This window comes from Lutra lutra, chromosome 1 (genome assembly GCF_902655055.1).
Source record: "Lutra lutra chromosome 1, mLutLut1.2, whole genome shotgun sequence".
Taxonomy (NCBI): Eukaryota; Metazoa; Chordata; class Mammalia; order Carnivora; family Mustelidae; genus Lutra; species Lutra lutra.
The window spans coordinates 73,756,469-73,783,852 of NC_062278.1; the positions used below are offsets into that span (position 1 = coordinate 73,756,469).

General features: G+C 35.1%; 1 protein-coding gene across 1 annotated transcript; it reads right to left on the reverse strand.

The window, feature by feature from the left end:
- Nucleotides 1-1,168: 1,168 nt before the first annotated feature.
- On the reverse strand, nucleotides 1,169-27,284 carry LOC125098458 (phospholipid scramblase family member 5). Its single transcript, XM_047727305.1, has 9 exons — nucleotides 27,056-27,284; nucleotides 21,489-21,555; nucleotides 16,260-16,423; nucleotides 11,873-11,915; nucleotides 10,631-10,851; nucleotides 8,285-8,446; nucleotides 3,561-3,722; nucleotides 1,268-1,351; nucleotides 1,169-1,186 (listed from the first exon to the last, which is right to left on the reverse strand). Exons 2-8 carry the CDS (start codon nucleotides 21,499-21,501, stop codon nucleotides 1,313-1,315), a joined length of 804 nt encoding a protein of 267 aa, XP_047583261.1. The 5' UTR covers nucleotides 21,502-21,555; nucleotides 27,056-27,284; the 3' UTR covers nucleotides 1,169-1,186; nucleotides 1,268-1,312.
- Nucleotides 27,285-27,384: the final 100 nt, after the last annotated feature.

Genomic DNA, 27,384 nt, shown 5'->3' on the forward strand with positions numbered 1-27,384 from the left:
GACCCCAGGACTAAATTGCTATTTGCTGGCTGTCTTGGAACTTAACTGACACATACAGTGTTGTTTCTAGATGAGAGATTTCTAATTCCAAACAATTAACTTAGTAACAGATACTTGGAACACATTTCTGTAACCAAGTGGGGGATTGTGTGGAGTTTCTTTAAACATCTTTCTAAGTGGATAGAAATTTGGGTAGTATTTATATGACTCTAAATTAGAGTCCAAATGGCTACATGTTGCTTTGCTTAAAACAAGTCTGTTTCCTCATTTTGGAAAGGGAAAAACTATAATCATTCTTAAAAAGAAATTCTAAAAATTTCTTCTTGTGTGGGCTTTGGAATGAATAGATAACTAGATGTAGTTCTCTAGAGGACTCCAAAAACCTTAAAGCAGAAGGCATTAATTAATTGAGTTGACTATATGCCCTGACTTCTGCATTTGCCTCATGTGTTAAGGTTTTATTTGTTTGTTTTTGTTTGCTTATTTTTAAGTCACAGAATTGTGCATTTTTCAGAGCCTTACATCCCTTTCTTGACTGAACTCACTGTAAACAGATAAAGGTCCTGCTCTGTATCACTGCTTTTGCTAACTGAAAAGTCTCTTTATATGCTTATTTAAATCTCTGGTGTGCATATGTGCTTACGCATACTTTGGTTTGTAAATATTGACTTCCTTTTGGAAATATTAGTTCCTTACCACTAGAACAAATTGATTTCATCTATCTCCCTCCTCATCTTTAAGCATATTACTTATCCAACTTTCAGCCTTTCTGATATAAAGTAAAAATGTCTCGCTACAATAAGATTAATAAACAAAGTCAAAAGTCTGCTTATGAAAAAATATTTTAGAAATCCAGTCCCTTTGATTAGTAACCAGCCTTAGTACCAGCAAAACTTCAAAGTGCTCTCTAAACATTGAATTTTCATCAGTGATGCTGCAAGCCTTAGTTCTCATCTTTCATGCTTACCCATGCAATAACTTCAAAAGGATTAAAAAGAAGAATGACAATCTCTCAAAGCAACACTGTGCTCGGCCCAGTAATCTTGTCATTAGCTATCATGCATATACAACAAGATAATTGCTTCATTACATTATGCTTTAATAAATGCAATAATTAACATTTGTTACCCAAAAAAAAGCAAATATGCAAACCATTTAGAAATGAAATCCAGAGCCCAAGGGATTTCTAGAAGAAAATGAAAAAGAGTTAGACAGCGTCAAATATAGACATCTTCAAAGGGAAAGAGATCATTTAAAGTTTACTTACTGAAATATGTTCTTGCATATTTTATTGTTTTTGTCATCTTGCTTGTTATAATCCAGCCAGTGAATGTTCAAAGAACATAAAATCCTACAAATAAATAAAGTGGATATGAGTACATTTACAGAAAGGCAACAATTAAGATCTGGAGTCTCACATGGAAGCTTTGATTATATAAAGCAATTATGTTTCCCAGAGGTGTTGCAGCAACTTGCGATTTAGCAGTAGGAGGAAAATAAAAAAGTTTTAAGCTCAACGATACTTTCTAGTTTTCAGAATACAAGCTACTTGGAAGTCTTATCTGAATCAGCAGGGTATCATCAGCCAAAATCTTGGGGGATCAAGACAGTGCAGGCTTTGCAGGACATTGTGTCAGTGCGGGACGTTGCAACAGACACTGACTTTTGAGCAAGTATTACATACATCATCATGGACTATGTGGTTAGTAACTAGGTAGTCATCTCAGAAGTACCGAAAACTGTAACAGGAAGATTTTGAGAAGGGGTAGTTAGAGCTATGGGTTGTGGAATGGTAGCATCAAACTAGAGGAGACCAAACATTAGGTTAGTACTTGTGAATTTTGCTGTTTGGATCAGTGAATATTCTCCCATCAGCAGTTTTCCAAAGGTCTCTCTGTCAGCACAAGGTAACAAAATGGGGACAGCATTTAAAAATTAAAAATATAATTCTTCCTATCAAATTATATGTAGAAGTAGTAATTTATCTTGGAAATACATGTGAGAAATAGTTTTAAAAGCTATATTGCACCCCCCCCAAAAGGGGAAAAAAGAAATGTCTGGGAACATTCAATATTCTCAGTAAGTATACTTCTCCCTGAGACTATGGAGTTAAAAATTTATTTTTTTGATGACTGAGCTGTTATCGGAATCAGAGCTTCTCCAATTTATAGTGCATAGCAAATTGTTGATAGTACATTTTTACCATCAGCCTGTTAGATAATACAAGTGGGTAGGGCAGATTAAAGATGATCTGTTTTTTAAATATAAACATTAACTGCAGAGCTTAATCAGAAAGGCCAAATTAAGGTGTTGGGAAAAGAGCCGTGTGTGTGTGTGTGTGTGTGTGTGTGTGTGTGTGTGTGCGCGCACGTATGTTTGGAGGGATTGGTGTTGCAGTGCTGAATGATCAAAAATGGGAAAGGTGAGCAGGAAATGGAAAATTAAAAGCCCTGTCACCTGGATATAGAGGAGAATAGGAATGGAAGAAATATTAGGTCACAGGCAAGACTGACTGGAACTGGTTAGATTTATAGATGCAAATGGGAATTGAAGATAAGTGACTACTTAGTAAGTATAAAAACCTAGCACTACACATATATGAATTCTACCTTCTACCAGTGATAGGGAACCAATAAGTTAAATTCCTGGAAAAATATATATTCTGTATTAAACTCTAAGTATCTATCAGCAATGTCACTAGAGAATTATTTTTAGTTACTCTATTTCCCAAGAGTCTTTAGAAAAAGCTGAGTAGATAGAGCCATTTTTTCCTCCACAACAGCACACATTAACATAACCTTAAGATTTAGGATCCTAAAACACTGAAGAACAACAAAATATGAGAGAAAGAATGTAGGTTTATTTTAAAATTCCATGACTTTTTGCAGAGCATTGACAATGATACACAATGAGGGAGATATTAGAGGAAAAATCATGAACAGGAGATGGCCAAGCATTTGGCACAGGTATCACTTGAATTCTGTTCTCCTATCACTAATCCACACCAAGAAGAAAATATTTTTAATGGACTTTTAAGTTAGAAAAAAAGGGACAAAGACATGATATCTTTGTAATAATGGAAGCTGATACATATTAACTCACCCCACTGAATCCATGTGTCCGTGTTCATATTGGAAGGGCAAGACAGCTGTACTTTTCACATTCTGAATGTCACTTAATTCATTGTTAAACAATGGAACGGTCCTGAACTTTACCGGATAAAATAATGTGCTATTTACGTATTTTTCAGTGAAAGCAAAAATGAGTGAAAAATATAAATTGAAATTGAAAGAGAAGGGTAACTAAGGTTTTGAAGAAACGATGAGTAGGATGTAACAGGGCACCAGTTCTTGAGGGAGAGGGTGTATGAGGGCCAGTGGAGAAGGGCTGCCTATTAGAAATGCCTGAATTCTGACTTCTGAAGACTTGGTCTCAAACTAGCCTTCTATGCATAATCCTCCTTGGGGGTAAAAGTGATGCTGTGTAAAATGAGACTGGCTCCATACTGATTAATAAGAAAAGGGAAATAAATCACTCATGCTCTTTAAGACCATACTTACAAAGAGAAAACAAGCACCTATCATCGCTGCTTTGACTGTTACATCTAGATCTGCAGGAACGTGAATTCCGAAGTTGTCAGCATTGGTGAAGACATCATTTACAAAACCTGACCAGTATTTCGAAATCTTCCCAATTGTAAGCTTTTCATTAATGGTCTTCACCTTTGAAAATAAGAGATGTTAAATCTAAAAGTGAAACAAATGGTTTTAAGTATGTTTGCTTCAAGAGAGACATGAATTATTTTATTTATCATCAGTGACAATTCCATGTCATTCATTCCTTTATATAAGCACAAGTTTGTAGACTTAATTTTATAGTTCACTCTTCAGGAATATTGCTTTTTTGACAGTTGTCTAATTCATCCTAATTCCTTTTCTTTTTTTGCTTTTTGTATGCAGATTGAGAATATAATATCTATAAATAATTAAGGCCAGGCTACCACAAGATGGCAGCAGGTACATAGACTCAATTACATGGACTAACCTTGAAGGTAATTCCATTACCCGAAGTCCAGATTTCAAACCTGAATTCTTCAATTATAAAAAAAAGAAATTATTTTTGATAAAGATTTTAGATAAGATTTTTAGAAGAAACTTTACGTATAATTTGTAAACTTTTTAAAAAAATATTTTGTTTATTTAGTTGACAGAGAGAGATCACAAGTAGGCAGAGAGGCAGGGAGGAAGCAGGCTCCCTGCTGAGCAGAAAGCCCCGACGACTACGGGGAGCTCGACAACTACCTGGAGCTCGATCCCAGGACCCTGAGATCATGACCTGAGCTGAAGGCAGAGGCCTTAACCCACTGAGCCACCCAGGCACCCCTAATTTGTAAACTTTTAAATTTTTATTGCTAAGATCTTATAACTACTAACATACTTAAATATTATCAGCCATTGCTTAATCTCATTTTTATGTTATACTAAATAACTAAATATAAATTTATATATATAAATATATATATATAAAATATATATATATATATATATATATATATATATATATATATAAAATATACTAAATACTAAATATAACATAAAGGTCATTCCTTTATTACTAACTCCAAGTCCTATTTTTCACTAAAAAAGAAAACTCCTCGAAAAAAATGGATGGTACTTTGATAGGAATTGCATTAAATGTGTAGATTGCTTTAGGTAGCATAGACATTTTCACCATATTTATTCTTCCAATCCAGGAGCATGGAACATTTTTCCATTTCTTTGTGTCTTCCTCAATTTCTTTCATGAGTACTTTATAGTTTTCTGAGTATAGATTCTTAGTCTCTTTGGTTAGGTTTATTCCTAGGTATCTTATAGTTTTGGGTGCAATTGTAAATGGGATGGACTCTTTAATTTCTCTTTCTTCTGTCTTGTTGTTGGTGGAACAAATAATCCTAAAATTTATATGGAACCAGAAAAGACCTCGAATAGCCAAAGGAATATTGAAAAAGAAAGCCAAAGTTGGTGGCATCACAATTCCGGACTTCAAGCTCTATTACAAAGCTGTCATCATCAAGACAGCATGGTACTGGCACAAAAACAGACACATAGATCAATGGAACAGAATAGAGAGCCCAGAAATAGACCCTCAACTCTATGGTCAACTCATCTTCGACAAAGCAGGAAAGAATGTCCAATGGAACAAAGACAGCCTCTTCAATAAATGGTGTTGGGAAGATTGGACAGCCACATGCAGAAAAATGAAATTGGATCATTTCCTTACACCACACACGAAAATAGACTCAAAATGGATGAAGGATCTCAATGTGAGAAAGGAATCCATCAAAATCCTCGAGGAGAACACAGGCAGCAACCTCTTCGACCTCAGCCGCAGCAAATCTTCCTAGGAACATCACCAAAGGCAAGGGAAGCAAGGGCAAAAATGAACTATTGGGATTTTATCAAGATCAAAAGCTTTTGCACAGCAAAGGAAACAGTGAACAAAACCAAAAGACAACTGACAGAATGGGAGAAGATATTTGCAAATGACATATCAGATAAAGGGCTAGTGTCCAAAACCTATAAAGAACTTAGCAAACTCAACACCCAAAGAACAAATAATCCAATCAAGAAATGGGCAGAGGACATGAACAGACATTTCTGCAAAGAAGACATCCAGATGGCCAACAGACACATGAAAAAGTGTTCCATATCACTCGGCATCAGGGAAATACAAATCAAAACCACCATGAGATATCACCTCACACCAGTCAGAATGGCTAAAATTAACAAGTCAGGAAATGACAGATGCTGGCGAGGATGCGGAGAAAGGGGAACCCTCCTACACTGTTGGTGGGAATGCAAGCTGGTGCAACCACTCTGGAAAACAGCATGGAGGTTCCTCAAAATGTTGAAAATAGAACTACCCTATGACCCTGCAATTGCACTGCTGGGTATTTACCCTAAAGATACAAACGTAGTGATCCGAAGGGGCACGTGCACCCGAATGTTTATAGCAGCCATGTCTACAATAGCCAAACTATGGAAAGAACCTAGATGTCCATCAACAGACGAATGGATAAAGAAGATGTGGTATATATACACAATGGAATACTATGCAGCCATCAAAAGAAATGAAATCTTGCCATTTGCGACGACGTGGATGGAACTAGAGGGTATCATGCTTAGCGAAATAAGTCAATCGGAGAAAGACAACTATCATATGATCTCCCTGATATGAGGGAGAGGAGATGCAACATGGGGGGTTGAGGGGGTAGGAGAAGAGTAAATGAAACAAGATGGGATTGGGAGGGAGACAAACCATAAGTGACTCTTAATCTCACAAAACAAACTGAGGGTTGATGGGGGGAAGGGGTTGGGAGAGGGGGTGGGGTTATGGATATTGGGGAGGGTATGTGCTATGGTGAGTGTTGTGAAGTGTGTAAACCTGGCGATTCGCAGACCTGTACCCCTGGGGATAAAAATATATGTTTATAAAGCTGTTAAAAAAAAAAAAAAAAGAAGAAGAAAGAAAAAAGAAAGGATGAATCCCCAAGTTTTGTAGCAACATGGACGGGACTGGAAGAGATTATGCTGAGTGAAATAAGTCAAGCAGAGAGAGTCAATTATCATATGGTTTCACTTATTTGTGATGCATAACAAATAGCATGGAGGACAAGGGGAGATGGAGAGGAGAAGGGAGTTGAGGGAAATTGGAAGGGGAGGTGAACCATGAGAGACTATGGACTCTGAAAAACGATCTGAGAATTTTGAAGGGGTGGGGGGTGGGAGGTTGGGGGCACCAGGTGGTGGGTATTGTAGAGGGCACGGATTGCATGGAGCACTGGGTGTGGTGCAAAAATAATGAATATTGTTATGCTGAAAAAATAAAAAAATTAAATAAAAAAAAAAAGAAAAAAGAAAAATCCTCTGGGCAAATATATCACACAGGAAATGCAGTTTGGCATAAAAAATCTATAGTCCTTCTCAGCTAGAAGGCATCTACAATTAAACTTTATCAACTATTTTGCTTGCTCTGATTATCATGCAAAGGCTGAAAGTGATTCAGTATAAATTTTCACTTTCTGTATGGTGAGAGAAGATAGAAAATAGAGAAAGTTACGTAGGACATTCATTACTACAAATACTAAAATGTTTTTAAAACTTTTAAAAAGTATTTTATTTATTTATGAGCAAGAGAGGATGAGAGTGAGGGATAACACAGCATTGGGAGGGGCAGAGGGAGAAAGAGAAGCAGATTAAGGCAGCCTGACATGGGCTCAGGCTCAATGTGGGGCTTGATCCCAGGACACTGGGATCAGGACCTGAGCAGAAAGCAGATGCTTAACTGACTGAGCCACCCATGCGTCCCAATAATAAAATTTTCAAGTCTTAATCATAGGGCACATTTTTATCCTTTAGTTTTTTTTTTTTGTTTTTTTTTTTTTTTTGGTTTTTTGTTTGTTTTTTAATTTGAGAGAGAGAGAGCGCATGGGGAGGGAAAGAGAAAGGGACAAGGAGACTCCCCACTGAATGAGGAGCCTATCCTTAGTCTTAGGAAAGTCGTGCTAAGTCCTTTTAGAGTGGAGTGGAGTTAGAACACCTCATGTTGCAGAATTTACATCCTATTCTGGGTGAACAGTGTTCTGTGAAGTCCCTCAAACTGAATGAACGTCCTAGGTGGGATATATATGAATATGTAAAGAGAGAAGGAATGAATAGCAAATATACCCTTTAAATTCAATCTGCTTTGCCTAAAATGTATTTCTAGGAAAAGCAGTTAAGATAGCTCATATTCTTACAACCAAATTTGAAACTTCCTATTGTTTTTTTAACATTGCGTTTACACAAATATGTTTATGTAAGTGTAGATTATTTTACAAAATGAAGTTAGCAGGTCTTCTGGCCATAGCTTCTAAGTTAGTGATATTTTAAAGGAATGTGCTTTTTAGAAGAGACCTGAACTGGGATATGTAACTACAGAGCAACAGGAAAGAAGATATAATTTAGGGTGATTCTAAACTAAATGTATTTGCTTTGTACCATGGGTGCTATAATTCCACACACATCAAAAAGTTTTAGCATGTTTTTTAAAAAAAATTCTTAATATCTCTGAAATTATGAGTTATTATTGGCATGTAGAATATGGGCTTATTACATTATTTCACAAGTATATTGTCTTCTAAATTTATTTCAGAGATATTTCAGGGTTTGAATATCTTAAAATTGAATTATGTTGCAAAAAATCAGGACCTAAGTGAAAACATCCTTCATTCTGTCATCCATACCTCAAAATCCACATCTCCAAAACAGCCACATGGTGCACAAGGACCAACAATCTTCAAAATATCTTCTTTGTTTGCATTTTGGATTGTGAATTTAGGCAGAAAGGGGTCCCACTTCTGTGCAACATAACCAACTATAGTACCAGGAGGGGCTTGGATTTCTAACTGTAAGAAGAGATAATAATAAAATAAGATTTTTCTAGGGTTATTGTATTTTAATTTTAAAGTGTCAATTTACTTCTAAACAGTAACTTTTATAAAATTATTTTTGTATTCCACAAACTATTCTGAATATTTGCTATAAGGAAACACAGCAGTGAATTTTTTTCTATTATTTTATAGAAACAAAGAAATTCACTCTGTAGATATGCTTGGCATTATTCACTGAAGGTCCATGTCTTTAATCTTCCTTCCCTGAAGAGAACCTGTCCCAGAATTGTCTTCTGACCCTGGACGCTGGCTTCTTTGCCATTTTTGTTCTGAGTGTGGCAATTGGTCAGGCACTGAAGCTGTTTCCCATAAGGTATTTCCAATCTACTCCCTCTCCTGTGTTGCCACAACACACATCTATTTTTATCCCTCACTTACCAATTATTAGCATTTCGTGATTGTTTTCCCTTCAGGCTGTCAACTTCAAGCTTCTCTGTGTTCAATTAAAAACAAATGCTTCTTGTGAAGGTACTGTTTTACATACCAGTTTGATTCCTGTTTCACTTCTTCCAAAGCGTTACAGACTAACAATTGCATTTTCAGGCTTTACTTTAGTATTTTACCCTATTACCTTCATTTCCTTAATTTCTTTATTTTTCATCATATTGTACTTCAACATATTTATGTAGTCAAATCAAATCCATTGTGAAATAAACTAGAGGTGGGTAAAAATAATGAAAATTGTTTGCTTTTAAATCAAACCAACTCTTATAATCTGTTTACCTTTTGTCTTTTTTTAATTTAAGTTCATAGTCATATGTGTATGCCTTTAGTGTTCTTGGATCACCAGAGGTGGTTTCAATGAGAGTGCTTAGAATTATGTAGATCTGACTGGTTAAACCACTAAGTTGTCAGCTGATGGTTATGTAACATTGTGTGTCAATTATACTTAAATTAAAAAAAAAACTGAAAAGAAAGAATTATATAGATTTGTTCTGGGGTCATTTTTAAAATAACTGGTTTGATTTTGACCACATTTTTAAAAATTATTAATGAGTATCAAGGTACATCTTTTCATTTATGTGACATTGAGCTACTATAAAATAAAACATCAATTATCAGAAAGTTTCAAACAGATATATTATACTGACCATATCATCTTAGAGCATATTAAATCTTAAATATCCTCAGTAGGAGGATGAAGATTTGAACTCCATGTATGACTGCCTTCTCCATTTTATCACTTAACCAGGCAACTGCCAATAAATAGTTGGAGAATTAGTTTCAATATGTATTGCTAGAAACTTCCTCAATTCACCCCATTCATATTAATATTTATTTCTCATCATGCCACGTAGAGTACTTAAACATAGGTCGTCAATAGAAAAACTGTTTTTTTTCCTTTTTTTTTTTTGAGAAACTGGCATTTGAATAAGGACAGTGGATCAAGCCCCATTCATGATATTTCAATGACGTGTAAGTTACTTCCAATGTCTAAGCCCCAGTTTTCTCAGTTGCTAAATGTGGAGAGTAAAACGTATTCTAGCTCATACAGATGTTATGATATCAAAGAGATTAAGGTAAGTGAATGTTCCATATTGACTTAACTGCATTATGTCAATGAAAGTTATTATTGTAGATCTATTAGATAATGATGAAAATCTATTATATATTAAAATAATTAAATGATTCCCTTCAGAACAATAACATAGTCTTTGTTCCCGTTCGAAGTTTGTCATAAATGGCTGAATGGGATGGGAGATTCTGTATGAAAAGTGATACCTAACCAAGAGAACACCTTGGAAGGGTTTGTTATTACTCAGCCCTTTCTGAACTTTGCTACAGTCGGAGAATGCAAAGGGTAGATTTGCTTAATGGTGGATCTCATAGATATTATAATTATGTGCCTAATAGAGAGATTCAAGAGGATGTGTCCTATTTACGTGACACATTAGCTGTTTTTTTCCCATTCACCAGAAGCCACTAGAGGTTTTGGTTGGAAACAAAACAAAACAAAACAAAAACAAGTTAGTGAATCACCAAATCCTTCAGCTATTCTGCTCCTAAAGGAGCAGCCTACTAAATCAAACAATCCCAAGGTGAATTGCCTCATGGCTCCAGATGGATGTCATTTATTAAATAATTGTTAATCTTTTCAAATGTAGAAAAATAAAAGTACACGTCCTGCCCATGACTAACCTCTTGCAGGTAGCAAGGGCACCAGCAGCTGTTACACCTCAAAGGCCTGTTTACTGTAATCACCTCCCGACCTGAGTTATCCGTGATCTTTAGAGTGCAAGATCGCAGTGTGGAACAGAAGGTACGATTAAAGCAGATGCTTTCCTCCACTGCAAAGTAAATTCTTTGTCCCAGGCTGTTTTTAATCTCATATTTGTTGGAAGTCTCAGTGCCGAGTATCACTAAGGGAAGAAAAAATAATTCATTAAAACAATGCTATTGCCTAGTATCAAATCTTTAAATAAGTAAAGAAAACGGAGCACTGACTAATTATTAAGTGTATGGTATGTTCTTCATGCAAATCTATTTCCATGCTCTAAAATTTGAGGGCTTAGCTATGGAAATCAAAGTACTGAGAACAAAGCTGTGCAATGATTAAATTTTGATTCCAGATATATGACCTACTTGGAACACATAGTGCCGCTTTTCAACTGAAAAAGTCTGAAAAGAATCGAATCCTGAAATGATCCTTCTATCATTGCTGTGGAATTTACTGGGACAACTCATAGCATAGTAATGGTTTTGTTTTAGGATCTATTTGGCTATTTATCTACAGCTGCGTGCCATCCTGCCATTTGCTTATTACAATTTTGACATATTCTATTTTATGTATAGAATATTAAGAATAAAAAATACTCAAGCAATCTGTATTCAGTTAGTCATCATTGTAAATCTGTGTATTGTTAAAAAACAAGCCATTTGATGAATCACTGATTCAAAGATAAAACATTGGATTTTGTTCGATGGGTTTCTGTTATTTATTTATTTATTTTTTGTTTTGTTTCAAGTTTTATTTAAATTCCAGTTAGTTAATATGCAGTGTAATATTAGTCCCAGGACTAGGATGGGTTTTTGTTATTAATTTCAAGCTTGATTTCCATTTCTGAAATTACTAAAAAAATAAATTATTAAGAAGCATGGAAATGATCAAACATCTTTTATTATTTTAAAATAAAAATAATGTTAGATCCCTGATAACAATATTACTAAGGATTTGGAGAGTTTTATGCTTTTATGTTTATCTGTATCGGACTAACAATTTGCTTTCCAATATTTGTTTTAAAAAGTAGACTTACTGATCTTTTTAATTTAATTTTATCAACATTTAACTTAATTGTTTATGACGTATTTAAATGTAACAAAATTTCTGAAGCCTAAAATATTTTTAACAGTTTTAATAAGTATAGAATATAATATACTTACTTCCAAGAAGCTCCACCTGCTGGTGTATAATTATCAGGTCTAACTGTAAAGAATGACAAAGAAATAAAAAGCATTACATCACACTTTGAAAACCTTTGGAGATATTACTATCAACCTATTTACCACATGAAATTCCGTAATTTTCATGTTCTCTACTAGGAAGTAGTTGAAAACAGCTGACATTTTATAATGAAAACGGTATCTTTTGTATTCAAGTAAAAATAAAAAAAATTACAAGAGTTCTGAAAATTCCAAGGCAGAATTGCCCAGAATAAGAATAAGAACTGTGGTTAACTCTGTGTTCTTTCTGTGATAAAGGGACAAAAGAGTAACTGTTGGAAATAATACTTGAAGATGTTTAAGCAGTCTCTAAATAATAATGCCTAAAAGTTTTTTAAACTCATTTTTTTAAACTCGTTTTTTTAAGCAATCGTCTGAATGTGTGGCCTCCCCTCCTAAATCCTCTTTCACTCTCAACTCATTCCTCACAGAAATAAAATGTCTTTGTTAAAGCTGAGAGAGATCCTCTATAAATTGTTCTCACTCATACCTTCCTCTGGATGAGAAAAAAAAACAACAATAAGAAATACTATTGATGCCTACAAAATATCCATTTAAGCAGAATAAGTTTTGCCACTAACAGCTGACATAATAAAATCTGCTTTATGTAATTAAAAATGAAGTTAGCTTACAGAGATAAAGTAACCATAGATAGTTAAGAAATGACTATATTTAAAAGTATACAATACAATTATTTAAAGGAAATAATAAAATATGTTCTTGGAATGAATTTTATTTTTCGCTAAGGTAAATTCATGAACCATGAAGACCATTGTCTTCTCCAACACTTCATGTTCTATTTTGCCTCTGAATTTTACTTTATTCTCCCTTAACATTAATAAACTCCCTGGTAACCATTTAACTGAAATATCATTAGTAATATTTGGTATTGATTGGGCATCACAAACACAGAAAATCTGAAGTTACATTACTTCCTATATTCTCCATGTATATCCTGAGGTGTAGTAAAACTAATGCCTCATCCTCTATTTAAATCTTATTATTCTTTAATGAGCTCATGTAGCCTTTTTTTTTTAAGGTTCACAAAAAATATTTTCCATAAATAATTTATGATTTAAGAGATTCTAAAACCTATTTTAACAATAATGGCAATTTTTGAATATTAGAATCAATCTTTTGTAGTGTATTATTGTTAGTTCTGTTCTCTTTTAAGGCAAATTGAGAGAAGAGAAAAGTTCAAAAAGGATATCCACGATTATTTAGCGGTGGGTCCATTAGAGGTAACTTAGGTATGGAGAAGAACTATGGGGGCAAGACTGAAGTTTGAATCCGAGAACTTTAATGTTAGTGGCATCGATCGAGTTTTAGTCTTGAAATTTAGAGACTATCAATTGAGATCCACTGCACATTGGAAAGGAAAGTCGTACCCCTCTGCTTTTTAATAATAGTAGATGTTTATTTAGTGGCTACCAGGAGATAGTCACTGTGGTAGATATTTTGACATAGTGTTTGATTTAATCCTCATAAAAACTCAGAGAGGTAGACATCATTACATTTTATCCATGAAGAAACAATCCCAGAGGGAGTAAGTAGTCGGCGCAGGACCGCAGAGCTTGTAAAATTGTTGGGCAGGATTTAGACACAGATCTTACAGCCTGCCACCCATTTTGATGTGCTTTCTACTCTGTTGTTGTTTTGGCATCACTAACCTAATCTTAGGAACTGGGATAAACAATTCTTAAATGATACTGTGGAATTTCTGAGTACCTTTTCTTCCTAGTTTGTCTACCCTTTTACATGCCCCAATCTCTGTGATAATGTTTGATTTGATCTATCTCTGTGAGCAAAGCCCGTGGATTTGAGGGTCTTGTTTTGTTCTTGCAGTTTCCTTTAAGTAGTCCTGGGCACTTCTAAACTATTGTCCAAATGAGTCCTTTCCATCCTTGGCTATTAAATAATGGGCTAGGAATTGTTGGCAACTTTAGACAGATTGGATCATATATTCAAGTATCAGGGCAAGTAAAGCACTGAAGTATGAAAACCATAGAGTGAAAATCTAATGAAAGCTTTGGATATATAGCTTAAGAATAAATTCTCATATATAATTTATCAGGTTTACAGGTATCAGTGATTCCATTAAATATATGTACTTCAAATAAATTGGATCTACACATGTGTCTTTGTAGAATTTAACTCACTACTCCTACCTCCAGGTAGGTGACTAAATTCTAATAATTATCATTTGACACTAATAGGATAAAATGATATTGACTTATGAATATGTTAATCCAGAGAGAGAATCTCTAGTTTATTCTTAGGTTTATCTCTATATGAATGGTGTAAATATACACACACATACATACACACATATACATTCATATATATGTATATTGCATACATATTTACATATATATACATATATACATATGTGTATATGTATTTATGTTTATATACATACCTGAAGTTTTATTTTCAAATTATTAATGGAAACAAGATTTTCATTAGTCATAGGATGGACTTGATTAAAGGAAAACAAATGAGTTTTTACATTTTAACTTTGATTTTTTTAATTTAGAAGGATATTTTTGTATATTTTGTATATTTTCCTGTTTATTGAAGGATGTACTATTTTCAAATATTCATGATTTTATTTCATTCTTATGGTTTTTAGATAAATTTAACACAAAATTCATTTTATCTATATCTATATATCTCTTACAGACTTGTGCTATAAAACATTCAAAATGCTCATTTATCCTGCTATAAGTACACTGCTTTAAAGTAAGCAAGTATTCTTTTAGGATAAGGTGAATAAATTACCCTTCCCTTTGAAATAAACTATTCACCAATTTGTGGCCTATTTTTATTTTCTGGAAAAGATTACCAAAGGTATATGCCTAGAAAATTGACTTCATTTTAGAACTGAAGCCAATGGGTTCATATCTCTATTTATGGAACGTAAAAAAAGAAATGTATTCATGTCAAGCATCTGGCTCCGGGTGTGTCATCATTCATGGATGGAAGAAGAATATGTGATGACCATATGTGATCATCAAACCTCAGCCCTCTGGCACTGGTATATCACTTTTATACTTGGCAAAACCTTGTCTGACAACATTCCCAAACAGCTTGCAGCAGTTAATCAACTCTAGTCAGCTGTTACAGCTGATCCTTTCTGCAGATGGAAGATGGTAGCTTAGCTTTTCCAGCTCTTTTACATATCTCCCTGAGCTCTCCAGTCTCTGAAGTACATTTGTCTGCCAGTGGGTTTCTGGAGAAGGCATCTGCAATTATAAACGTTTTCCCAGGAACATATGCTGCTTGCAGCTTAAATCCTATCCGGCATAACAGAAATCTCTGGTACCTTAAGGGAATTAACAGAGAGATTTGATTTTGATAAAGGAGATAGACTTTATAGTTTGAAAGAATGCCAAAGAAGCTGAAAATAGCAGCAGATGTGCTGACATCTCAATATTAGCGTATTTCTAATCTTTTGCAGGATAAAATAGAAAAGCAACAAATATATATATATGTATATATATACATATATATATGGCTCTTTGTGTGCCACATAATTCAGATGATGGTATTTCTTGATTGATTTATTATAAGGATTGAATCACTGCTCACCCTCCAATGACTATATCTAATACTAATATAATCTTTTAAGCAAATAAGCCTGGAGAAGCAACAGTATCAAAGACAATGATGTTAACTTGGTAATTTGCTTTCCCTTGCCTTTATAGCTACCTTTTGAGATTCAGTTGAAGACGCTGAGTTCTCAGATCATTACTGACGTCTCTCCTGTGTACTTAGATCCTTAACAACCTTTCTCTCCTCTACGCACCTGCACACATTATGATGGTGTGTTTATCTGGCTTTAGTACATAGCCTTGCACTTTTTGTCAACATTTTTTGCAAGACGATTAGGTTGCAGAATGTTTAGGTGAGAGGACCTAGGTTTTATGCTTTTTATATGTCTTGATGATAGCAAGTACTCAATAAATATTCTTTAATTAAATAGCTGTAGGTCACTAGATGTGTCGGACAATTCCTTGAGGATACATTTGCTTATACCTTGAGCAATGAGCAGAAGGAGGATAAATGTGCTAAACAGCTCCATCAAAAATGTTTAGTGTCATCACTCTGCCAAATAAATAAGGATAATAGAAGTGGGAATAAAAAAGGATACATTTGTTTCTAAATAATAGAGATAACTTTCTTCATAATTTCATAATTTATACTGCTTTTCTCATTTTGGTAAGTGATTTGTTGAAGTTCTTCAACTGTGGTTGAAAAGCAAGAAACCAAGTCTGTTTTCATTTTAAGGGGTGAACGTGTGTAGAAATAAAGAGATAAAAAACACCTGGCTTAAATATTCTAGACCAGGAGGGAGACTGCCTGGTGGAGGGAGAACTGGCTGCCACACTTGGTTCCCTGGGTTGGGAAGTGAGACCTGAAAATTGTGGTCAGGGTCTGGAGCTCCAGGAAGAAAGCCAGGCAAACCTCTACTTCTTTGGTTCTGCGCATCTGCAAGAGAATGAAAATCTCAGCCCATATTTAAATTTAGTCCATTTCATTTTTTTCTCATAGTATTTGTTACTTCTGAATTCAGAGGGTCAGTAATCTCCTGAATTTTCCCTACTCACTGTTGCCTTCACTTAACTCCTAAGCCAGAGAAAAAGGAATGCGGAAGACAGCTGATAGAAGTTATATGAAAATGTTGGATAATTCGGGCAAAATAAATGATTCCTACAAAAATATATTTTTGAAAGCAAGTTAAACTGTTCAAAGAGCTGAAAAATTATAAACTCCAAAAGAAAAATAAATGGTAAAAAGAACTAGATATTCTCTACTCATAAAAAGATAAACATAGATACCAGTTTTGAACCATAATTACCAGTTTCAAGGCATATTCTCCCTTCCTCAGATACTTATGAGGGTACCTTGTAATTGCTGAGAATATTTTGTCTCTTTTTATCAATCCTACTGCTGTGTCTAGGTTTAATTCAGTGGTCCTTACTCTACCACAGACCAGGCTCTACCTGGTCCAGGCTCTACCACAACCACCTGGAAGGCTTGTTAAAAGACAGATTCCTGGGCCCCACTCCAGAGTTTCTGATTCAGGAGTTGGCAGGAGTGAGGCTTCAGAATTTGCATGTCTCTTAAGTTCCCAGATGAGCTAACGCTGCTTCTCTGACCGTATATTTTGAGAACTAATGGGTTAATTCTACATACTAGCAGAACATTCAAACTAATTTATGAGCTTAAGGGCAGTATAATATCTAATGAAGCTTTGATTTCCCAATATTTTGTATAAAAACATCCAAATACTTTTGACAGTGTGAATCCCTTTGTAGCTTGCTTAATATTACAAACAAGAAAATATTTACAGAATTCTAAAATGTTTGGTTTTGATTTTAAATCACCTGTTTTCTATATTATTGTCAGGTAAAAATGTTCTAATTCCACTTATCTGCTAGATTAAAATGTAGATATTTGCTATTTATCCTGCATTAGTCTGGAAACTGTAGTATTATGCATAAGATGTAATAATGCGTGAAAAACTTTTTTTTTTAAATCATAAATTACTGTCTTTCTACTATCACTTTTCTTTTTTCTTTTTGCATGTTGCCTTCTAGATTTCTCCCTCATTAGATACCATTTTTTTTCAAAGACTATCAGAGTTTTTATTTCTCATCTTTATTAATCCATAAACAATTGGAGTTCTCATAGTTGCATTCATTTAGTTTGATAATACTATGCTGTCTTAGATTGAGTGTAGGTATGGGTCAAGATCTGTGATAGGTATTTTCAAATATTAGAGGGGCCATTATGAAAACAATTCATACTATTCTAAAGACATATGAATGGGAAGGACAAGAAAAAGGGTCTGCTATAAGGAGAAGTTTATAACAGCTACACAGAGATTTGAGTAAGTACTCTCATTGTACTTATACTAAAGTTGGAGTGATATCTATATAATTCACAGTAGATTAGAATGGATTATCTCTCCCGAATTCATGTAAGTTGTGTGTATGTGGGGGTGTATTTTTCAGAATTTTTAAATCTCTAAAAAATAAATTTGAAGAAAGGACTGAGTTTCCTTTGGTGATAGTAAATTCCCCACTATTAAGAGAATTCAAGCATAGCCTGAATGAGTTCTTGGAGAGGGATAAAAAAAAAAAAAAAAGCCAGAACAAACTGGTGAAGGAACATGGGCATCCAAGTAATGGTCCTTTGGACCTTGACATAAACCATTTGCAGTAATAATCAGCTCGTTAAGTTTGTGTATACATGTAGTGTTAATGAGAAAAAATTGCCAGGTGATTCATTTATTTATTTAACCTTCAGGTTGTAGGAATGGATGAAGACAGGTGCTTAAGTTTGTATTGGTCTGTGACATTTAGAATTTGGACACGCTTTAGTGTTATGACCATAGGGAAAAAAACTCGTCATTTGGACTCATTAAAATAGAGCTCCATATCGGGGCGCTTGGGTGGCTCAGTTGGTTAAGCTGCTGTCTCTTCACTTCTGCGTGTGCTATGATCTCAGGGTTTGGGATCAAACCCCACGTTGGGGCTCTGTGCTCAGGAGGGAGTTTGCTTCAGGACTCTTCCTCCCTCTGCCTCCCCCCACCCGCCTTGCTCTCTCTCTCTCACATAAATAAGTAAATCTATAAATAACTAGATAAATAAAATAGAGTTCCATACCAATATTAGCAGTTTGCTTCCCCACAGGACCCATCCTGAACTTCTCAGATCTGGGCAGACAAAAAGGCAGACAAAAAGCATAGGGGCTCAAGTACTCCTCCTCTTGGAGAAGTGGAGAAGGTGCCCTGAACAGAACCTCCATCAGCAAACTGGGGAGGAAGACTGTGTAACACCATGTCTAATTTGGGAGAGGACCCAAACAGCAAGGTTAACTGGAAATAGTAATATGGAACAAACAATCCTTTCTTTAGCTTAGTGCCAAAAGCACTGTTGTCATTGACTTTCAGAGAAAAATAGAGGCCAATTTATGATCTAGAGAAAACCAGTTCATAATGATAAAATTTAGGATAGAAGTTCATCCTGGCTGTGAAGGTGTATGACTGTTGACCAAAAAGGGGACTTTATGAGATGCCAGAAATGTTCTATATCGTAATTTTGTTGGTGGTTACACAAGTGCATCCTTGTTTTAAAAAATCATAAACTTAAGTTTGATGCTCTTTATGCAGTGGACTGTATGCATGTTATCCTTCAAATACAAAAAACACATACAGGGATCGATGTCTAATAATAGCTGGCAGAAGACCATTAGATTCTCCCTCGTCAATTGTGTTGTTAGAAAGATTAGCAAATTACTTCAGTTCTATCTTGTAAGCTATATCTGCTGTGACAAAATGCAGATTATTGAGTGTCTTGCAAGTGGCTCTACATTCTGGACGCAGGTCTTTGGGTCCTTAGACCTCAAAGCAGGTCAAGAAGCAGTGATGCACTGGGGTCCCAGGGCGGATCATGTCAAAAGTCCGACTGGAGTCTCAGCTGGAAACTCTTGTCACCATGGTGACATCACTTGCTTCCTTTTCTGAGATTTCAGTTCATATTGGAACAGCTTTTAAAGATGGCTTCTGTTCAGTTTAGATCATCCTGGAAACTCCCGTCTTTCTCAAACTTAAAATTTGGGACCAACTTGTTCTTCAATTGTGTTTATTTACATTAAATCAGGGGACTTCAGACCACACAAGTGTTCCTTCACTTCTAATGGCATCCAGTATTCAGACTGTGCTCTGGTTTAGTGGTGCTGATTCAACTGCCCACAAAATGTGTGAACTATCCAATGACTCTGTATTCCCTGGGAAATAATAATTGCCACTATCATTCATGAGGCAGAAGACTTTCATGATGTTATGAATAAGGTCCTGCAACATATTTGAAGAAAACTGTCTACCAAAATGTTTTAGGTAAATAATTGATGATAATCTGATTTGCCCTCTCAAAACAGATTTCTGATTCAAAAGGGATCTTTGCTTTCATTTCCTTTAAATAGAATAGAGTCTCTAACAGATGTTTTGTCCACTTCATGTGCTAAATAATTTGAGTAGGTTGCAGGAGTATTAGTTTTCCACCTGAAGTTTTGCCTCTAAGTTTAGTGGTGAGTTTTTATCATTACTGAACATCACTGCTTTTTTTTGTAGATTAATCATATTTTGATCTTACTATGCTTTCCAGTCACAAGTTTCTTCAAAGACTCAGACCACCAGTTAAAGAAGGAATGCCTTTGAATTTCTATCTGGCTTTGAATTTCTATCTACTCTTTTAAAAATGTATAACTAGCTTATAAATATTTCACGTACTCTGCAACTCTTTACCTTACAGGCTACAGTTGTTGCTATAACTCTTATATAGTGAAGAAGTGTTTCGGATTAAGTGTTGGTGTCAGTCTTAAATGAAAGAAAAGGCTTGTCAAGATTTTTTTTGTTCACTTTCAAATATAAAAACGAGGTACATGTATTAAAATTCATGATTTTTTTGTTTCATGTCTATAGTTTACAATTTGTTTCAGCTTTCTCCGTGATACTCAGGGACTGGTGTACATTAAATGTTGAAGGAAAATGAAAAGATTACCTCCTTTGTTCCATATTAAATAGCATCCCAAAGTGTGTTTTGATAAAGAAAGCAAATAAGCATATGTACTTCTTTGAAAGCTTCATTAAATTAGTGGTGGATTTTTTTTGTTGGATTCTATTATCCTATTTGTAATTAGGTTAAAAGGTTTCTGTCAATTATACTAATCATAATTCTTCATGCTTAAACTTTTTATTACAGGCTAGAGTTTAATGGTTTGTTCTGATAATGGAATGAAACACATTATAGTCTCATTTTTATAAATTTCACAAGTGTTTTTAGTGAGATTGAAACTTATTGCCATAAAAAACAACCATATCTCTTGTCTTTTGAGAAGTTATTTAAAGTAAGACAGAACTAATGATATTTATGCAGTTTTAGGAATTTGAGGGAAAAATTCCCAGCTTCCTGTCCAACAAAGTCCCCAATTAATCTACTTAGATTAGTTATTTTCTGTTTGCTTTTTAATATATTATTTACTGTCAAAGAATTTTGGGAGTTTTTTCATAATTCAGTAATATTTACTTCTAGTCCATTAAATTATTAGAATTTACCAGCAACACATATTGAATTCTTTGTAAGTGGCTATATCACAACAAGTGGAGAATTTAAAAATACCGAACTGTATTTTAACACTTTTTAACTTATGTGTGAAAAGTTTTCTTCAAATCCCTTTAAACTGTCCTTGTGTTTGGTATTAAATACTGCCCTTCTAAATTCTGCTATGCAGCTTTTCTTATTAATTCACTAGATTTATATTCATGGTAACTAAAACATTGTTTTTATCTTAACTTTTACCTTCAATCAGATAGTGTTTCTTTTTTAATTTAATGGAAAATTTTCCTTGAAGTTAAAAATTCCAGTCTTCAAAATTGATAAATGACAGATTTCAAAGTGTCAACCTCACTGATTATAAAATCCCTACGACTGAGTACTTTTAGTCATAAATAAGGAAAAATTTATTAGCTAACTATATTTACTCTTACCTTTAGAGGCCATGAAGATGTTTGAGTCACTTCTTCAAAGGCAGCTGGGTTAAAAGAAAAGGCTTTTCTTGTTGCAGCAAGGAGAAAAAACACAGCATGCATAAAAACTTCAGAAGGTGTCTGTCTACTTCATGTCAGCTTACAAATAACAGAGGAAGTGAGTGCCTTACTGTATCCAGAGTGATGTATTTTATCACTTCGGACAACAGGGGGAGCCGAAGCTATCAGCAAAGGTAAACACTACTCAAATCCTCATACTCTCGATGTCTGAAGGAACAATATGAAAATAATAAAAAGAGGAAAGGAAAATAATGCAATACTAATTTTAAGAGTCTTGTATTCATGTAGTTACTGTTTTTTTTAATATTTCTTTGAATGAATATATATATGTGTATATATATATATATATATATGCTCTTGCTTTCACTATTATATCAGAAATACTCTATTTTTCTAGTTTCTAGAAATCTCCTGGGCCAGAGCCTATGATACATTATTCCAATCTATGTAAGTTTCTGACAGTTATAAACACAATATTTTATATTTTGAAAATGAACTTTAATATTATTTCTCTCTCAGGATTTCTTCACATTCTCTCCCCCAAAAGCAAAGAAGCAAGAAGAGAATTATTCCTTGTGATTTGTGTAATAAATAAATCTATAATTTCATTTTTAATTGAATTTGTTCAGTCAGAGGCATATGAAAATACAAACCTTCAATGACCTCACAAAGTTAATGGAAACATACAGGTGATATTTAACTACAATTGTATACTAGAGGGGAAGAGAAAGCATTATCACCTTGACTCGACAGCTCATCTTCCTAAATGCAGGTGACCAGGTAGCCATGGAGATTTTGCTTCTAAGACAATTGCCCTGGATGGCATGATTTGCAAAGGTTGAACTTCCAAGATACGCTGCATTATAAGTAACACTGTCTACTTCTAAAAATAGCTAAGTGACCTGATAAGCCATAGAGCATGATGAAAAATTGTAGTCAGCCTCACAGCTTGTTGACAGCCAAAAGTTTATGTTCTGATTAGCAAAGAGATATTTCTTTTTATTGTTGTGGCTGTTTTGAAGTATTTGGGGTTGAAGAACTGCCATTACCTGACTTGTCATTTTGCAGAAAAGGTGAATAAATATAATTATTTGTTAAAGATTTATTTATTTGAGAGAGAGAGAGAGAGCACACTGTCAAGCAGACTCCCAGCTGAGAGGGGCTAGGTCTCAAGACCCAGGGATCATGACCTGAGACAAAATCAAGAGTTGGAGGCTAAATTGACTGAGCCACCCAAGTGCCCCAATATGATTAGTATTTTAATTAAATTATATGTTTCCTAGATTTCTTATTATTTTTTATGGGCATTTGAAGAAACATTATTCCAAAGAAACTAAGTTGTTTTAATACTATCAAACTTGGTACTTTAATTTATGACCATAATGGACAAATTAAATTTGATTTTCCACAGAGCACCATTTTGGAATGAGAATCTGAGTGAATTAAACATGTATTTTGGCCTGTACAGCCAACCATCCATGTATGTGGATATGGCCATATGACTGACTCCTGGAATCTTTCAATATTTAACCTGCAAGGAAGAACTTCCAGGTCATTTAACCTGGTGTAGTGTAGGGACTGCCCATTTCTTTCTTCACTCTTTCTCTCTTTGTCCTCCCCAAAATAGCACAGACACTGTTTTTTCTTTCCAAAGGCCCAGCAGATACCAACTTGAGGTTTCCCCTTCCTTCCATTCCTTTCTGTTTCCCAGACTTTCTCAAAGAGAGGCTCACAAATCGTCCTGATGGACCTCTGGGACATTCGAGTGTCCTACTGTCCAGTGCTCCTGTAGCCAGGTGGTGTTGCTCCAAGAGCTGGCTTCGGCTTCTCTCCTGTGGTCTTTGCTGCGGTCATTTCAATTCCAGCTGCATGGCTCCCTCAATCCTCCTCCCCATCTCCTGGCACCTGTTGCCTCCGCAGAAGCACCCGGACCTCCCGTCAGCACACAGAACCCTCACACCCACCTCTCTGCTCTGTGTGCTCTGAAGCCCTGGACTGTTTCAAGCATCATCAATACCAGTTTCCCTTTGCTATCAGGCTGCAGCTTTCTGGTCTGCTAGTATGAGGCCACGAAATACAGCCAATACAAGGTGGGCGTGTCCAAAAGACATAACCTGGGGCTTGAAGACCACACAGTGGGATTTATACAAAAAAGGAGACTTAAAAATGAGTATCAGAAAACGTAAGTCAATGGGCTTGCCCCTTCTTAGGACACGACCCTCTCCTGAGCCTTTGTTCTGCAGCTCTGCTGCTTGAACATTCTCCTTTTCTCAGGATGTTCTGCCCCACCTGTCCTTGTCCCTTCTAAAAGAAGGGCCTCTATACTCACCCCCAACTTCAGCTCCAGCCAAAAGCAAATAGAAAAATATACAATTATCCCCTACCCATGGCCTTTCTGCAGGACATATCACAGATCTTCCAAAAGATCTGTTTATTCAGTATTACATCCTTGTTTTTAAGTTTCTCCATTATTTATTTAATAGTTAGATACTTGACTCAAATTCTCATGTCTGAAGAGACTCACCAAAATACTGTCTCAGTAGAAAGGGAGAGACTACACATTATTTATTTTTATTTTTATTTTTTTTAAAGATTTTATTTATTTATTTGACAGACAGAGATCACAAGTAGGCAGAGAGGCAGGCAGAGAGAGAGAGAGAGAGAGGAAAGCAGGCTCCCTGCTGAGCAGAGAGCCCAATGTGGAACTCGATCCCAGGACCCTGAGATCATGACCTGAGCCGAAGGCAGCGGCTTAACCCACTGAGCCACCCAGGCGCCCAAGAGACTACACATTATTTAAATCTATCTAGTGGCAGATAAGCTCCCTGTTATGACAAAAACAGGATTATGCTTCAGACAGCATCTGCTGGGGAAAGGATGGGAATGGAGCAGCATATAAGCCTATAGGTCTGGGGCAGGACCAAGGACCAAGTACTGAGAATAATTAGCTTTAGGAATATTTCATGGTTATTTTTGTTTTACTATGAAATTATGTATTCCTAAAAATTAAATATATACACATATAAACATATATATATGTATGTACATACATAATCATAATATATATATATACATATGGAATGAGAAGGAATCATTTTTTATTAATTTATATAAATATTACTGAAACTAATTCCAAAACATATTTTATTCACTTGAAATTATGTTTTCTAAAATTCATTATAATACATGAAGTTACATTTGCTTTTAACCACTCCCTTTTAACATTTGGTTAAAAGCAAATGTAACTTCATGTATTATAATGAATTTTAGAAAACATAATTTCAAGTGAATAAAATATGTTTTGGAATTAATTTCAGTAATATTTATATAAATTCATGTATTATATCATATATTATATCATGTATTATAATGAATGTTATTGCTTTTTATGGATACTATGGATATATATTTTATTACATTTTGTATTATTACATTTTTGGCCACTGTCCTTTTAATGGGAATTTTGATTATTTCCATGATATAAAACAATGGTTTTTATGCACATGTATGGCAGTCTTTTGAAGGTATATATCAAGAAATGAAAATGCTGGCTTATGGAGTATGAAGATTCTAACTTTTACTAAGAATCATTGCAGAATTTACCAAGTACTAAGCAAATACTAAGAAATTACTAATTATCACTAAAGATCATTGGAGAATTGACCTCCAGTGTGCTTGTGCCAATTTACATTCCCCACAGTAATTGGTAAGTGCTCCCATTTCTACATAGTTCTTCTAACACTGGTGTGGTTAGTAGAGGGGTGAATTAACTAGGGACTCCAAAATATTGATATATAAGAAGTCAGCATCTAGAAGTCTGAACTACATTTTAACTAAGTAATGTGAACACTTTTGTTGCATGTATTTGTATTTTCAGCTATTCCCATCATACCATATCATGTAAGATTAATTAATAACAAATTTTATGAATAACTGGCTAGAACAGTAACATTATTAATGTAAACTTGGGGAATGTTCTTTTCTAGGAATGTGTACCTCCTACTTCTGTAGCCATTTATCCATACTTTGTGAATTTTCTATCAAAGTGCATTTCTTTACAAACTTATTCAAATCTGTCCTTTTGAGGCAATGCTTTATTCATTCATCCAATAAACATGTATTAACTTCTTACTATGTGCATAGCATTATAGAGTATATTCAGCTGTAATGATATGGCCTCCACTGGGGGATTGTGTATGCCAGTGGAGTGTCACAATATAGGATTGCAATATTCTTTTTATTTTTTAAAACTAAGAGTAAGGTACAACCTCTTGAAAATAAAATGGTGTAACTTATCCTCTCTCTGAAAAGTGAAACTAACTGGAATCAATAATGCATCATTCAAAAGAACAATTCCTTGTTTCATACACATCTAATTTTCCTTTCTTCTGTTCCTTTAAAAAAGGAAAATAATACCAGTAAGATATTTTTTCTTAAATAATGAAAGGATAGTAAACTAGATCATGCCTCTTAGCTGTTAATAAAAGGTGGATTTCTGGGCGCTTGGGTGGCTCAGTGGGTTAAGCCTCTGCCTTTGGCTCAGGTCATGTTCTCAGGGTCCTGGGATCGAGTCCCGCATCAGGCTCTCAGCTCAGCAGGGAGCCTGCTTCCCTCTCTCTCTCTGCCTCCCTCTCTGCCTACTTGTGATCTATCTCTGTCAAATAAACAAATAAAATCTTTTAAAAAAATAAATAAAAGGTGCATTTCTTACCCCCACTCATTCTGCATATTTAAAAAGATATTGATCCAATGGATTAGAAGAAAAGGAAAAGAATCCTGGATACAGAGAAGAATCTGTGAAACTAAGATAAAGCTGGTTCTGGAGCAGATCTAGAGAGGTCCCCATTCACTGAGATGACATGGAAAAGACTCCTCATTTAGAATCCTGTGCACAGACTCCATGGGACAAATGGCACCCCATAATCAGTGGATTGTAAAGCCCAAGGCAGAAGCAAAAGTTTAATTTGTGTATAAAAGTTCTTCCTAAATTTTCAGCCTTATTTATTTTCTTCAGGTGGGACTAAGTTAAGCGGAATGGAGTTCTTTGAAGTATCCTGTGTTTTTTGTGCTTTGTCTTCAGGCATTTGCCTGATCTCTTATGCATAATGCAAACTTTTAATAGTCCATAATGGTTTTTTCCTTTAAAGAGTCTTAAAGTAGGAGGAATTCTGACAGCTTCTTTCATTCCAGGGTATATTACTAGAAAAAGAGATTGAAATTACAAGCAGAAAACTTGTACAAATATATGGCATATCAACAACTACTTATTTAGATGTCCTTCAGGAGGTATGTTTATGCGTGTATCTGAGAGAGAGAGAGGAAGTTGAAGAGACAGAGCCAGAGAGAGACAGAGAGAGGGAGAGAGAGCGAGCGAAATTGAAACTACAAATTAGATGGAGGAGAATTAAAATGTTAAAAACCTTCAGAAACCTCAGTATTCCCCACCAACAGCTACTTCGTTGTTTTGAAAATCTCTTGACTTCTACCATTATTTTACATATACTTACCTTGTGCCTTGCTCCTTATGGTCACTTTGTCCTCCCAACATCTGCCTGCATGTCAGCCATCACCAAAATCCTGCACCAAAGCCTTCGGTCGCTGCAGCTGACAGCCCAGCAGTGCTCTGCATACAGCTGCCTCCCCTGACAGCAGCCATAACACGCACAGCAAGTGCGGCTGCAGTTCAGTGTCAGCTAGAGCACAGCAGCTGGGTTCTGCAGCACATCTTCTTCTCATTCCCAGCGGTGAAAATAAGCTCCAGCAAGCCTGGATCCCCCCAAGAGCACTGTTCCCAAGAAACTGTGATAATGATTACAACAAATATCCATGAACCATA

Coding starts and splice junctions, on each gene's coding strand:
- LOC125098458 (XM_047727305.1), bottom strand. Junction 8,447..10,630: donor GCCCTTGCTACCTGCAAGAG/GTTAGTCATGGG, acceptor CTCTTCTTACAG/TTAGAAATCCAAGCCCCTCC. Junction 3,723..8,284: donor TTGGAGATGTGGATTTTGAG/GTATGGATGACA, acceptor TTATTTTCAAAG/GTGAAGACCATTAATGAAAA.